The sequence below is a fragment of the Salmo salar genome, chromosome 11 (assembly GCF_965601325.2).
Source record: "Salmo salar chromosome 11, fSalSal1, whole genome shotgun sequence".
Taxonomy (NCBI): domain Eukaryota; kingdom Metazoa; phylum Chordata; class Actinopteri; order Salmoniformes; family Salmonidae; genus Salmo; species Salmo salar.
In genome coordinates, this window is record NC_138301.1 from 15,914,671 (window position 1) to 15,929,982 (window position 15,312).

The 15,312-nt window shown below is 39.7% G+C and overlaps 1 protein-coding gene, 1 long non-coding RNA gene and 1 other non-coding gene across 3 annotated transcripts; all 3 read right to left on the minus strand.

The window, feature by feature from the left end:
• Nucleotides 1-836: 836 nt before the first annotated feature.
• Nucleotides 837-2,012, minus strand: LOC145859014 (uncharacterized). The gene is made up of 2 exons (XR_014379342.1): nt 1,719-2,012; nt 837-1,484 (listed from the first exon to the last, which is right to left on the minus strand). It is a non-coding gene; the product is annotated as an uncharacterized LOC145859014 (long non-coding RNA).
• A 462-nt stretch (nt 2,013-2,474) lies between these two features.
• trnaf-gaa (transfer RNA phenylalanine (anticodon GAA)) lies at nt 2,475-2,547 on the minus strand. The gene has a single exon. It is a non-coding gene; the product is annotated as a tRNA-Phe (tRNA).
• Nucleotides 2,548-3,560: 1,013 nt separating this feature from the next.
• LOC106562058 (cytosolic iron-sulfur assembly component 2B) lies at nt 3,561-5,454 on the minus strand. The gene is made up of 5 exons (XM_082957743.1): nt 5,203-5,454; nt 4,977-5,054; nt 4,714-4,839; nt 4,534-4,579; nt 3,561-4,246 (listed from the first exon to the last, which is right to left on the minus strand). Exons 1-5 carry the CDS (start codon nt 5,329-5,331, stop codon nt 4,140-4,142), a joined length of 486 nt encoding a protein of 161 aa, XP_082813869.1. The 5' UTR covers nt 5,332-5,454; the 3' UTR covers nt 3,561-4,139.
• Between the last annotated feature and the right edge of the window lie 9,858 nt (nt 5,455-15,312).

The window sequence follows — 15,312 nt, forward strand, 5'->3', positions numbered from 1 at the left end:
CACGTTGCACCACAGACTGTCCAGGAGTTGGCGGATGCTTTAGAGGAGATCCCTCAGGAGACCATCCGCCACCTCATCAGGAGCATGCCCAGGCGTTGTAGGGAGGTCATACAGGCACGTGGAGGCCACACACACTACTGAGCCTCATTTTGACTTGTTTTAAGGACATTACATCAAAGTTGGATCAGCCTGTAGTGTGGTTTTACACTTTAATTTTGAGTGTGACTCCAAATCCAGACCTCCATGGGTTGATAAATTGGATTTCCATTGATTATTTTTGTGTGATTTTGTTGTCAGCACATTCAACTATGTAAAGATAAAAGTATTTAATAAGATTATTTTATTCATTCAGATCTAGGATGTGTTATTTTAGTGTTCCCTTTATTTTTTTGAGCAGTGTATTTATAATGCATGTATTTATAACACATGGATAATTAACTTCTTTCAATAAAGCGTTTCACATTCTCTACTGGTTGAAATTAAGTCTCATTTGATGAAATACTACACCTATCCTGTGTTTATCAGATCAATGCAGATGAAGGAAATTAGATATTGAGATGAACCGGTTAGAGTATTTACATGATGCATAGGACATGTAGTGTAATGTTTTTTTAATTCTATTTCTCTATATATGATTTACAAATCAGCCTTTAACTAGTTAAATCATGTTTCTAGTCTATTAGTTACAATGTGTAACCATTGATGTCCCAGGACCAAGATTGGTAAACACTGTTGAAGTGCATAATTGTAATACATACATGCAGACACAGCATCATTCAAAGGCTGGAATTTGATACTCCCTGGTATTGGATATGACTGAAAAATAATCTCAGACATTCACACCTGAACTGCACCTTTATTTGCCAAGGTAGAGTACATGATCAGTGAATATATTAAATGGACAAGCTACAATGTGGGGATCTCATGCATGGTATTAACTGCATGTATATATGACTTGCATCCTTGGCCCAAAGTTATATTTTATTCTACTCAATCCATAGGGGCGGCAGGTATCCTAGTGGTTAGAGCATTGGACTAGTAACTGGAAGGTTGCAAGATTGAATCCCTGAGCTGATAAGGTAAAACTATGTTGTTCTGCCCCTGAACAAGGCAGTTAACCCACTGTTCCTAGGCCGTCATTGAAAATAAGAATTTGTTCTTAACTGGCTTGCCTGGTAAAAAAAAAAAAAAAAGCTTAATTAATGTCATTCAGACTGTTTTGAAGTTGATACAACTGGCTATGATAGCTGAGGTTCATAGCTAGGTTCTGAACTAATATGTATACCAAATGTTTTATGGTCCATACACAGGTATTTTTTTATCCTCCACTGCACAATAAGCATCTGCATTGCATGGCAAATATCAGCAAGGCAAGCATACAAAATTGTACATTCAATTTGCAGTAAGTACTTTAGCTAGCTAGATTCTTTACATCAACTGTTTCACAAGACGACAGCCTGGTTTGCTGGTTGTTTCAGGAGTCCCTAAAACATTAAAAAACCTGAATTACTATTTCATACTCATGTCACAACACCCATACAACTAGCCAGCTAGCTGACTAATGTTAGCTAGTCAGCTAGCTTGCTAAATTGCGATTTTCGTAAATTAACTTTATGATAAAACAATATGCATAATCGTTTGTCTCTACATTAACTGACATATTCCTGTCAACTGTACATTTTTTTTGCATGATTCGTTATGACGCTATAATCACTTACATTTGCTTCCATCCCAGTATTTTTGTCAGCCATCTTTGCTGAAGAAAGTCTCCTGCCTTTGGTCGCGTAGCGTCAAATTCGTCATGGGAACCACTCGATATGATTGGTCATCACCCAGCGGTCGCCGCTAGTGATTTGTATAAAGTTGGGAAAAGTTTATATTTTTCACCGTCTCCAACGCTACCTTCGCACCGCCCAAAGGTCCCCCGCCCTCTCCGCCTCTCACCGCTTTCCTTCCATTGAAAATGAATGGGAAGCGGTGTTTCACCGCGCAGCACCGTGTGCTAGTGAACACCGGGCAGCTCCTTCTCCACTCACGCGTCATCAGGCAAATTACGTTTAGTGTTGGATCCCAAAATAAATGTGTTAAGTCATAAAAACAAATTAAGTCAGTTGTGCAAGACAAATGTAAATTAGTAACATCATACGTTTTGCGAAATCTTAACATATTGTACATTTTGCTAATTCGTTACATTTATGAAATACGTAACATATCATACGAAAGGGATGATAGACATCCACAAATAATACATACAATATGAAACGTAAAATATACTAAATGGTGTATCTTTGATATACGCACAGAATAATATGAAATGCTCTGAGACCAGGTTGGGTCACGGAGCAAGGATGGAGGAGTTGAGGATGGTCTTCTGTCCAAACGAGAATCTTCCTAAAATATCTCCACGCAAGATTTTCAAATCTGAAAACACTCCGTTTTCTGGCCTAAATTAGAACAGTCTCAAAAACAATCCCTGCCGAAACCCGGGATCGAACCAGGGACCTTTAGATCTTCAGTCTAACGCTCTCCCAACTGAGCTATTTCGGCTATACTCCATAAGCTAGCACCATAATAATTAGTCATACTTTTCTAAGGTCTGTGGTTGGTTGTCCGGTGTATTTATTTGGCTTTAGGATAGTCAATATTTTCTACTCATCTTTCTCTAACAGGGAGTGACAAATATCCCCACATGGATGGAATAATCACAACACGTTTTATTCAAACTGCTAGAAAGACAATGCTGCCACCAGCTGGTGCTCTGGCAAACTCACACATACTAGTTACAATATTAGTTCGAATTTTTATTAAAATTAGGCTAACCTTTTACTGACTCAGTTGATCTGGAGTCTTTTTGCTAACAGACCCAGGCTCTCAATGTGTAATGGAAGTTCTAGAACTGCTCAGATAAAAGGACCTGATATTTTATCCATTGTCCATGAGAGTGTGGTAGTGAGCACATCAAATTTGCACTTACCCTTCTGCATGACGCAATATTAATGTGGTCTAACACAACCATCTATTAGTCATAGTTCATGTATTATATAAGTTATAGTCTTGCTTATAAACAACATTTTAATACATTCTTTGTAAACAAAGCTCTCCTTTTATTTTGTCTAATCATAACTGTATGTAGGTATTGCATATAGATTTTTTACATTATATTTTCAATTTGTGTTTTTTCCCCCTGCTGAATCACCGACATGTAAAAAATATAGCAGAGGATGGTTTCGATCCATCGACCTCTGGGTTATGGGCCCAGCACGCTTCCGCTGCGCCACTCTGCTGTCTATAAAGTTGGGAGGATATGTAGCATTTGATCCCGAGACCAGCTTATTACGTATGTATGGAATGAAGATTTCAGGAGCTTCCTAAAGAGAATTTGAAAACAATACTTATTTCACTGCCATAGTAAAATAAGTATAGACAAATCTAATGACAAAATGAATATCATTACACTAACATTAACTTTGTCTAAAATTGTTTGTTGTTGTTGATCAAGTCTTTTAATTTATTTACCACATTAAAGATAAGTGAGAAAAAACGTAACAAATCAAATGCTATTTCACTGATTGTATACTATTTTATTGTATTTTTGACAAATATGAAATAAGGCATCTGATGGAAATCCAATGGCACAAGTATTATACTATATATAATTTCTCCCCAGACATATGTTATAAACTAAGGCCTTTCTTATTCAGTGTCAGGGCCATTTCCCCAGTCTTTGAGCTTTCATGTCATTGTGTACGTTGAGATTGCTTCATTTATAAGACATATGCATTTTCTTGGTTCTCTTTGCAAATGCCAATATCAGGTATATTTTCAATGACATAAGATATGACCCTGTAATTTATTGCTTTACCTGTATAATCAAAGGACACAATGCTTCTCTATAATACTGTTAAACTGAAGATGTCAGGAATATAGTGAAGACATACAAAACACACAGTATAGGTATTTCTGCCTGTAGCAGAAATAAATTGGAATTCTGTAAATAAAATAATACAGTGGCAGCATAATTGATACATTTGCCATTTACTCAACATAAACTGAACAACCAGTCCAGTTAGCATGTCAAGAGAGAAACATTAAGCCTAGTCCTGGACTAAGGAGAATTTTCTATTGATCCATCAGGAGGGTCAGCCCGTCCTTGCATTGGATATCAGACACTGGTTGACCACCTCCAGAAGCTGGGAGTTCTCGAGGGCAGCGGCCACTCTCTCTTTGTCTGCCAGCTGTTTATTGACTGGAACAAAGCAAAAGCAAAGGGTTTAGTTAGGGGCAATTCCACGGTAACTGGGTGACGCTGACACTCAGATACTTCACTTTAAGATATACACTACCGTTCAAAAGTTTGGGGTCACTTAGCAATGCCCTTGTTTTCTATGAAAACATTCATGAAATGAGTTGCAAAATGAATATGAAATATAGTCAAGACGTTGACAATGTTATAAATAATGATTTTTAATTGAAATAATAATTGTGTCCTTCCAACTTTGCTTTCGTCAAAACTTCAGAGGTATGTCACTTTACCTGCATCTTCTGAGGCATGCGTCCCAGGAGTGATGTGCACATCAATCTGCGGAGATATGATTAGGCATAGATGGACATGACACACTATGTTAATGTTAAATGTCCAGACAATGAAATCATATTAAAGCTTGCTCTCCTCTAACAGCTCACCAGAAAGCAGACTTCATTTATTTCACCCACCTTAAACCTTTCTGGCAGGGATCGCAGCAGTTTGACTTTGATGGACAGGCCTATGAGAGTTGCCATGCTGCAGTGGGGTATAGTGGGGGTGAACTCCACACCCACTGTGTTCTCTTGGTCATTTACCTATAAAGAAAAATAAAGTTGGTGGTTTTATTAGGCTAACACATTATGGACTATCTGCTGTCCTTAGTAGCTACACAAGTGTGTCTGTGTGTCGAACTTCTAACTGGGGGAAAAGTTGTGAAAGAAGTTTAACTCACGCGCACTCGCACTTGTTCCACGACGTTCAACTCCTCGAGGGACAGTGGGTGTTCAGGATCATTAATGGATCTGATGAGATGTAGCGTGGGTTAAGGTGAAATCTGATAACACAATGTTGAGAAATTAGCTTTCTTATTAAAGAATTAAGCATCATATGCAAAGTTAATTAGTATGACATTGAAAGCTCAAGGGATGTATCCTTTAAGCTAGCTACACAGAAAGGATATCAAATATTTCTCTGTCGTCGATGGGATCAGCAACATCTTCGTCCTCGTCATTTGCGGTCTGAAGTCTCTCGCCTGTTCGTTGAAAAATCAAGGGATTCGCGTTCTCTAAAAGGGTCCCTCCTGACATTTGTGATGTTGAAATGAAAGAAATACGTATATTTGTTTGTGCTATCGTTTTTTTACTCTGAACCACGGGACTGAACGATCCACTTCCGGAAACTGTAGACGTCAAAACGTACGCAGGCGCAGCGCAGCGATTTAGTGTTATGTTGGATTTCCAGATGTATCCGGCAGGTGGCAGCATACTCATCTTAAATTCTGCAATGTGACTGTGAACTACAATGTTAATGTACAATTGAACTACAATGTTAATATATAATGGAAATGCTACACAGAAGCATGACAATAATGATCCAAGTACAAAATATTGTTTATGCAAAAATAAATAATAAATAAAACAGCAATTCATTTAGCCCTCTTACACATGTGAATTGTGAATCCCAGGCAAAACAGCATTTTACCATAGACTCAAATGATAAGCTCTAGCTAATATCTTTAGTAGCAGTATAAGTAACATCTGACGACTTAGAATACATCTGCAATGCACCATTTCAAAGTCAAGCCTAACCCATAATTGTACAATTAATCACCTGTGTCTGTGAGGGTTGCACATTTTGGGGAATATTCAGAGGTGGAAACTTCCCGTTGGAATTAACGGGAATATATGGGAATTAACGGAAATATACGGAAATTAATATTAATACCATTTAAATGTAGATGTTTGATGCATTGGATATATTTACAATATCATATGGAGGCAGAAACATAAACCTTTTACCTTATAAGTAGACATAATTGCAAATGATTAAATCCTTCCAATAGAAATGTAAAAAACAATTTAGTTACGAATTGAACTTTAATTAAATGAGTTGACATGGGATGATTTCACTGAACAACGAAAGTCTTCTCCCTGGATCTCCTCAATGTCCACCTCTTGAACATCAGACTCTTCACTGTCACTTTCCAACCTGGTTGAGGATGGCTCGTTGTCAGGCTAAAAAAAACTCAAATTTGCCTGGATGGCCACCAATTTTTCAACCCTTGTATTGGTCAGCCTGTTGCGTGCTTTGGGGTGTGTGTTCCCAAACAAGGAACAATTGCGCTCTGAGGCAGCTGATGTTGGTGGGATTTGGAGGATGATGGAAGCAACAGGGGAAAGAGCCTCAGATCCACAAAGTCCCTTCCACCAGGTGGCTGATGTTGGCACGACTGACATACTGCACCTCCATCCCAAAGCCCTTGCTTGGAAGTGTACTTCGCCAGACTGCCAAGAACCTTTCCCTCATCCAGGCCAAGGTGGCGAGACACGGTAGTGATGACACCATAGGGCTTGTTGATCTCTGTACCAGACAGGATGCTCTTGCCAGCGTACTTGGGGTCCAACATCTACGCTGCGACGTGTATGGGCTTCAGGCAGAAGTCTTCATGCTTTTTGATATATTTCAGAAGTGCAGTTTCCTCTGCTTGGAGCAACAGTGAAGTGGGCAGGGCAGTACAGATTTCTTCTCATACATCTGAACATCAGACAGGATGGCAATGTCTCCCTCAATCCGTGCAATGGCTACTGCTATAGGTTTCAGGAGTTTCAGGTTGCTTACCACTCTCTCCCAAAATACATCATCCAGACTGTGACATGGCCATTTCTTGAAGAAACTCCTAGGCTACTATTTAACAAAAGGTAATGTATGTCATATCAAATAATATTCACCAATATAAACATGGTGTCTACTGGCTGTCAACCATTAAAAACATTTCTAAATATATATATTTTTCTACAATCTTAATTTTTGAAAAACTCACTAGCTTCTAGAACTCTCGTCTTCCTAAAATGAACTCTTCTAAAATTGTTAATAAATTGTTAGTGTGTATATATAGTCTAGTGAGTGTGTATATATAGTCTAGTGAGTGTGTATATAGTGTGTATATTTAGTCTAGTGAGTGTGTATATAGTGTGTATATAGTGTGTATATATAGTATAGTTAGTGTGAATATAGTGTGTATATAGTGTGTATATATAGTGTAGTTAGTGTGTATATAGTGTAGTTAGTGTGTACAGTATATATAGTGTAGTTTGTGTGTATATAGTGTGTATATTTATAATTATGTACATGTGATGCAAGAATGCACTGTGCATGCAGAGGGTTGCAATGCCATTGAATTATGGCATTGCAACTGTGCCACAAGACCTAGAATTGCCTTATGTGTATCCCATAAAAAAGGCTCACTGTTATAAGCCAACCTTTTTGATGAATTTAAGCAAAATTCCCCAAATTCCAGGGTTTAACTTCCCATGGAAAATTTCCAGAACAATTCCGGAAATGTATCGGAAAGTTTCAGACACTAACACCCTATGTACACTAACAGTCCAAAGTTTTAGAACACCTATTCATTCCAGGGTTGAGTAGGTGTTCTAAAACTTTTGACCGGTAGTGTATGTTTATAGTATCAATAGCAGCTGACAAAGTCAATGTTGTTATGTCCAGATTTGGAGTGATACATGACATAAATGACTGTCTTAGGTGATTCCTTTTACTGTGCCAAATAATCTAAATAGCTGAAAGACATTAGCTCTTAGAAATACTGGGCACACACTATTGAAATACCCCAAACCCATTTGTTGAGTGTCACCAACGCAAACAATAACACTGAAAACGACTACTGAAAAACCTTGGTAATATATCACTAAGGACTTCCTTTAATCTGAATGCAAACAATCCTTCTCTCTGTCCATCTTGTCAACAGCTGTTGAAAAAAGACCTGGTTTGCTCACTCCAGTACACAATGAGCCTCCATTGTACCCTAAAGCCTGTCTCAACCTGAAATACCTGTTTAGATGGAGCCTGATAACACACCTTCCCCATCCCATTTGCATGCGCCCAGCTTGGCTGTAAGGAGGCAGCGGTATCTTGTTGAACTTTATTCAACCCCTGTAAATGATCAGTGTGTATCCTAATCCAACAAAATTCATTCATTTGAACTACAAGAACTGTGATTGTGCATGTATTTCAGTATCAAAGCTTGTAAGGTAAAAATAGAGTGTGCCAACTGAAATTCTCAAGCTAGTCCTCACCCTCAGTTGTTTTAAGTTACTCATTCATCAGCACAGTCAGAGGGATAGTTCAGTGGGGCAGTCAGCTGAACGACCCACATTCTGTGTCAACAATAACAATTAAGGTAAAGACAGGCAGGAGTCTTGGGTGTGGTTAGCTTGCTCCAGGCTAAGTGCTGGGCTGCTAGCCATTCCTCCAGGGACACTTATCAGCATGCTATCCTTGCCCTAGTCTTTGCAGACCCAGGTAATACTATGCACAAGTAACTTTTCACCTTACGCAAAGAAAGAGAGGAGTCAGGAGACTGTCAAAAAGGTGAGTGAGCATCGGTGTGCCATCTCTCTACAGGTGATGAAGCACAAGGAAGGAGACACAGACAGACAGGGAATGGATATATTTTAGCACCTACTACCAGCATAAAATCCTTTTAGCCCTGGAATGTGGAGTCAGGTAGCATGTGTGAGGGATTTGTTTTCATCCCACTGACCCCACCCTTTCAGAAGGTAATGAGAGACTTTCAACAGCTTCTGCATGACACTCCACAGTGACATCACAACAGCTTTGAGAACTGGTTGAGAGTGCCTCAGGCCCCACACAGTTTGCTGAAACCCCCGTGAGCCTGGAGCCCAGCAATTGAGACAGCGTGGGTTCTGTCTGGGTGCAGTGTTGCAGGGGTGCCATTTCATCTCAATACTCAAGAGTGTGGAGAGGAGGGGTAGAGTCACAGACACCGTCATGCCTGAAGCCGGAAAGCTTAATGTAGCTCTCCTGGAGACAGGAGGTCCCATCACCACACATTCCAGGAAAACAAAAACCCAGGCACAACACAAGATAGGTCTTGTCTATCCCCGGCCCTGGCTGTTGCTCTAGACAAATCTGAACATGCTGTAAAGCTTGGGGCTGGTTAATCCGGGAAAGATAAGGATGGCTGGCTATTTAGAAACATGATTCCATAACCTAATCAGATTGTGGAGGTTATGTATGCATAAACATTTTATAGAGTTTACTTCCGTCATCATGAAGTGCTTTGAGAGACTAGTCAAGGATCATATCACCTCCACCCTACATGACACCCTAGACCCACTCCAATTTGCTTACCGCCCCAATAAGTCCACAGACGATGAAATCACAATCACACTACACACTGCCCTAACCCAATTGGACAAGAGGAATACCTATGTAAGAATGCTGTTCATTGACTACAGCTCAGCATTTAACACCATAGTACCCTCCAAACTCATCATTAAGCTCGAGACCCTGGGTCTTGACCCCGCCCTGTGCAACTGGGTCCTGGACTTCCTGACGGGCCGCCCCCAGGTGGTGAGGGTAAGTAACAACATCTCCCCCCCGCTGATCCTCAACACTGGGGCCCCACAAGGGTGCGTTCTCAGCCCACTCCTGTACTCCCTGTTCACCCATGAATGCGTGGCCATGTACGCCTCCAACTCAATCATCAAGTTTGCAGACGACACTACAGTGGTAGGCTTGATTACCAACAACGACGAGACGGCCTACAGGGAGGAGGTGAGGGCCCTCGGAGTGTGGTGTCAGGAAAATAACCTCACACTCAACGTAAAAAAAACAAAGGAGATGATCGTGGACTTCAGGAAACAGCAGAGGGAGCACCCCCCTATCCACATCGACGGGACAACAGTGGAGAAGGTGGAAAGTTTTAAGTTCCTCGCAGTACACATCACGGACAAACTGAAATGGTCCACCCACACAGACAGTGTGGTGAAGAAGACGCAACAGCGCCTCTTCAACCTCAGGAGGCTGAAGAAATGTAGCTTGTCACCAAAAACACTCACAAACCTTTACAGATGCACAATTGAGAGCATCCTGTCAGGCTGTATCACCGCCTGGAACGGCAACTGCTCCGCCCACAACCGTAAGGCTCTCCAGAGGGTAGTGAGGTCTGCACAACACATCACCGGGGGCAAACTACCTGTCCTCCAGGACACCTACACCACCCGATGTCACAGGAAGGCCAAAAAGATCATCAAGGACAACAACCACCCGAGCCACTGCCTGTTCACCCTGCTATCATCCAGAAGGCGAGATCAGTACAGGTGTATCAAAGCTGGGACCGAGAGACAGCTTCTATCTCAAGTAGAGGTCGGCCGATTATGATTTTTCAACGCAGATACCGATACCGATTATTGGAGGACCAACATTTTTTTATTATTATTTATTTTTGTTATTTATTTGTAATAATGACAATTACAACAATACTGAATGAACACTTATTTTAACTTAATATAATACATCTATAAATACAATTTAGCCTCAAATAAATAATGAAACATGTTCAATTGGTTTAAATAATGTAAAAACAAAGTGTTGGAGAAGAAAGTAAAAGTGCAATATGTGCCATGTAAAAAAGCTAACGTTTAAGTTCCTTGCTCAGAACATGAGAACATATGAAAGCTGGTGGTTCCTTTTAACATGAGTCTTCAATATTCCCAGGTAAAATGTTTTAGGTTGTAGTTATTATAGGAATTACAGGACTATTTCTCACTATACGATTTGTATTTCATATACCTTTCACTATTGGATGTTCTTATAGGCACTTTAGTATTGCCAGTGTAACAGTATAGCTTCCGTCCCTCTCCTCGCTCCTACCTGGGCTCGAACCAGGAACACATCGACAACAGCCACCCTCGAAGCAGCGTTACCCATGCAGAGCAAGGGGAACAACTACTCCAAGTCTCAGAGCGAGTGACATTTGAAACGCTATTAGCGCGCACCCGGCTAACTAGCTAGCCATTTCAAATCGGTTACACCAGCCTAATCTTGAGAGTTGACAGGCTTGAAGTCATGAACAGCGCAATGCATTGCAAAGGGCTGCTGGCAAAACGCACGAAAGTGCTGTTTGAATGAATGCTTACGAGCCTGCTGCTGCCTACCACCGCTCAGTCAGACTGCTCTATCAAATCATAGACTTAATTATAACATAATAACACACAGAAATATGAGCCTTAGGTCATTAATATGGTCGAATCTGGAAACTATCATCTCGAAAACAAAACCTTATTCCTGTTACATTGCACAACCTTCAATGTTATGTCATAATTACGTAAAATTCTGGCAAATTAGTTCGCAACGAGCCAGGCGGCCCAAACTGTTGCATATACCCTGACTGCGTGCAATGAACGCAAAATGACACAATTTCACCTGGTTAATATTGCCTGCTAACCTGGATTTCTTTTAGCTAAATATGCAGGTTTAAAAATATATACTTCTGTGTATTGATTTTAAGAAAGGCATTGATGTTTATGGTTAAGGTACAGTCGTGCAACGATTGTGCTTTTTTCGCAAGTGCGCTTTTGTTCAATTATCCCCCGTTTAGCGAAGTCGGCTGTCTTTTTAGGAAGAAATAGTCTTCACAGTTCACAACAAGCCAGGCGGCCCAAACTGCTGCATATACCCTGACTCTGTTTGCAAGAGAAGTGACACATTTTCCCTAGTTAAAAGAAATTAATGTTAGCAGGCAATATTAACTAATTATGCAGGTTTAAAAATATATACTTGTGTATTGATTTTAAGAAAGGCATTGATGTTTATGGTTGGAGCAACGTGTACCTAAGCGATTATATGCAACGCTGGACAGGCAAGATAAACTAGTAATATCATCAACCATGTGTAGTTAACTAGTGATTATGATTGATTGTTTTTTATAAGATAAGTTTAATGCTAGCTAGCAACTTACCTTGGCTTCTTACTGCATTCGCGTAACAGGCAGGCTCCTTGTGGAGTGCAATGTAAAGCAGGTGGTTAGAGTGTTGGACTAGTTAACCGTAAGGTTGCAAGATTGAATCCCTGAGCTGACAAGGTAAAAATCTGTCGTTCTGCCCCTGAACAAGGCAGTTAACCCACCGTTCCTAGGCCGTCATTGAAAATAAGAATGTGTTCTTAACTGACTTGCCTAGTTAAATAAAGGTCTAAACATTTTTTTTATAGAAAAAAAAAATATATATATATATATCGGCCAAATCGGTGTCCAAAAATACAGATTGTTATGAAAACTTGAAATCGGCCCTAATTAATCGGTCGACCTCTAACCTCAAGGCCATCAGACTGTTAAGCAGCCATCACTAACATTGAGTGGCTACTGCCAACATACTGACTCAAATCTCTAATCACTTTAATAATAAAAATTGGATGTAAAAGTCACTTTAAACAATGCCACTTTATATAATGTTTACATACCCTACATTACTCATCTCATATCTATATACTGTACTCTATACTATCTACTGCATCTTGCCTCTTGCCTCTGCCATTCGGCCATCCATATATTTATATGTACATATTCTTATTAATTCGTTTACACTTGTGTGTATAAGGTAGTTGTTGTGAAATTGTTAGATTACTTGTTAGATATTACTGCACGGTCGGAACTAGAACCACAAGCATTTCGCTACACACGCATTAGCATCTGCTAACCATGTGTATGTGACCAATAAAATTGGATTTGATTTGATTTGAAAAGCCTCACTCTGCGTTGATGGGCTTTTAAGGGCCGATGGTGTAGAGAGGAAGTCACTCACTGGACAATGGAGGGATATTGGCTGATCACAGCATTTAAATTGAATTGATGTCCACTGACTACTTTAGGTCAATGGGTGAGATCATTAGGAATGTACAGTATACAATTACCAGAGTACTGCACATAGGCCTACACTGAAAAAGTGTCATATCTCCAAAGAGCATTTCCCTTCCATCTTGATCCCTTGATCTTTGTGGGAGGGATTGAATAAGGATCTTGTCATGCTAGATCTTTGATGTGAATGAGCACAGAGACGAATGAGTGCTGGCTGCTACTGTGGAGACTGAATACAGGAAGAGTAGGTGTAATACAGAACCAGGTCGCTTCTTTGAACATATCATTTACCCCTCCCCCATCGCCTCACCTTGTTAAACTGCTGTTGCCCAACAAGCTCTATCAGCCATCTTTGAAAAACCAGAAAACATAACAACACACGCCATATATAATTCATGATCAACACACTGTAGCTAGTTTGCTCTCTAGCTTTCAGGGTTGAAGTTGGTAAAACTTGGCGGATGCAGATAAGAAATGCTTAAAACGTTATTGTTGTATTAAGCCTAAGTGCCAAACATATCCCATTAGACGGATGGATAATCATTAAAGATAGATGTACTATAATAAGCAAATGCTTTAGGAGATGTACAAGTCTTTGTTAATAATAATGCTTTCAAAATGATTTCCTGAACGTTTTGCGTAGGTTTCAGCCTCTATCATTTCAATAGGGACAGTAAGGTCGAATCTATTTACATTCTTTACACATTGGTAAATAAATGACAGACTGCCCCTATAACCAACCAGCCTTGACAGAACCCTTCATGAGAAATAAGCTAGACTTGTTGAAACCATTACGCATCTGCGGGAAAAACCCTGTTCCATTCCTTCAAAATTATTATCTTTGATTCTTTAAACTCATATGTAGAATAAGGGAGACACCGTTCTTATGGAAAACCTGAAACAGTAAACTGTTTTCAATTAATAATTCAAGCTTCTTACAATTGTCATTCATGATATTTTCTCCAAGGATTTTAAACAAAGTTACTATGTGACTTTTGCTTCTGTACTTCTTTAACCATTAGTCAATGTCTCTATCAGGATAGAATTCCCCAGAGATTTCCTGTTAACAATATGACCACATTAACAAGTCAGGGCACAGTCAGTCTCCCAGCCATACACAGTAAAATAAACCAATGAGATCCTGAACGTCAGACTGTGCAACGGGATGGCAGTCTTAATGCAAAATGAATACATAAAACGTATTATCTCGTTAAAATATAGTCTACACTTTCACTCCTGTGAGACCATCTGAAGGGAATCTGTGAACTGAGCTCCAATTTTGCATTCAAAATGGATGGCCAATCCAATTAAGGGGAACATTAAAGTCCAATGTACTGGTGATGACTGGTGATGATGATATAATGAGCCTTCACTGACACACATGCAGTACTGAGTACAGCAACACAGGCTCTCCCTCTGGCTAAGTCTGGGAACTCTCTCCTAGAGCATCCTCACAGTCACATGTTATTGCACAGTTTACTTTACCACACTCACTGGAGTATTTGTCCTTTGGGGTTAATATACAAGCACAGATAGGCACACAACCAAATAATGATTAACAAGATTCCCGTTGCCTCCTTTCCTCTTGGACTAATGAGTTGGGAGTCTTTCTCCTAATTAGGACAAAGTCAAGTCCAGCTAGGGAGTGTAGTTCTGTATAATCTGTTATACATTCCAGCATAGATAAGGAAAACTGAAGTAAATACTGTCCTTCAGTGGAGGCGAAAACATGGTAACATTTACAAGGACGTCTCATATGAGACGTGAGTCTCACACAATGGATAAAAAGTGCATGATACGTCTATCTAGGACTGCAGTAGCAAATTACCCTGTAGTGTGTTAATGTATTCATTATGAGGAAGAAGTTCAAATGATTTGTGATGTTCCGAGTCAGAAATGGGATGTAAAGCCTAAAAATATATTCCATCAAACAATACGCTACAGTATCTATCTGCTGGGTCATGAAGTGAGGCATGTGATTAAGTCAGTTGTTAGATATGGACTACATACCATGTAATTTCTGATTGGACTCCACTGTTCATACTTACAAAACACAGACGATTTGACTTATCATACAATACCAGCTGCTGTTTATTCAGAGACGGTCTATACAACACAAAGAAGGGAACTGGAAGAGAGAAGATAAGATCATAAAATTGCTTCTCACTATTTCCTACTTTCATGTCAAGTGACTGTGGAGCTGTGAGCATCAGATTCATTCTAAATAGAGGTTCTGATAACTGTCAAATGGTTTGAGTGGAGACAACTGGATTACATTTCATATGGTGTCATTTCCTCTTATTACACCACTTTGTGTTTGGATAATTTCCTATTCAGAAACATCACAAACTGCTCAATATTACTTATAAAGCAAGTATAAAGCAATGCATTACTT

What these genes read in the sequence shown, in the direction of transcription:
- LOC106562058 (XM_082957743.1), bottom strand. Translation starts at nt 5,331, where the DNA reads ATGTCAGGAGGGACCCTTTTAGAGAACGCGAATCCCTTGATTTTTCAA. An exon ending in TGGAACAAGTGCGAGTGCGC is followed by an intron (nt 4,840 to 4,976) that starts GTGAGTTAAACT and finishes TTTTCTTTATAG; the next exon opens with GTAAATGACCAAGAGAACAC. An exon ending in GCATGCCTCAGAAGATGCAG is followed by an intron (nt 4,247 to 4,533) that starts GTAAAGTGACAT and finishes GCTTTGTTCCAG; the next exon opens with TCAATAAACAGCTGGCAGAC.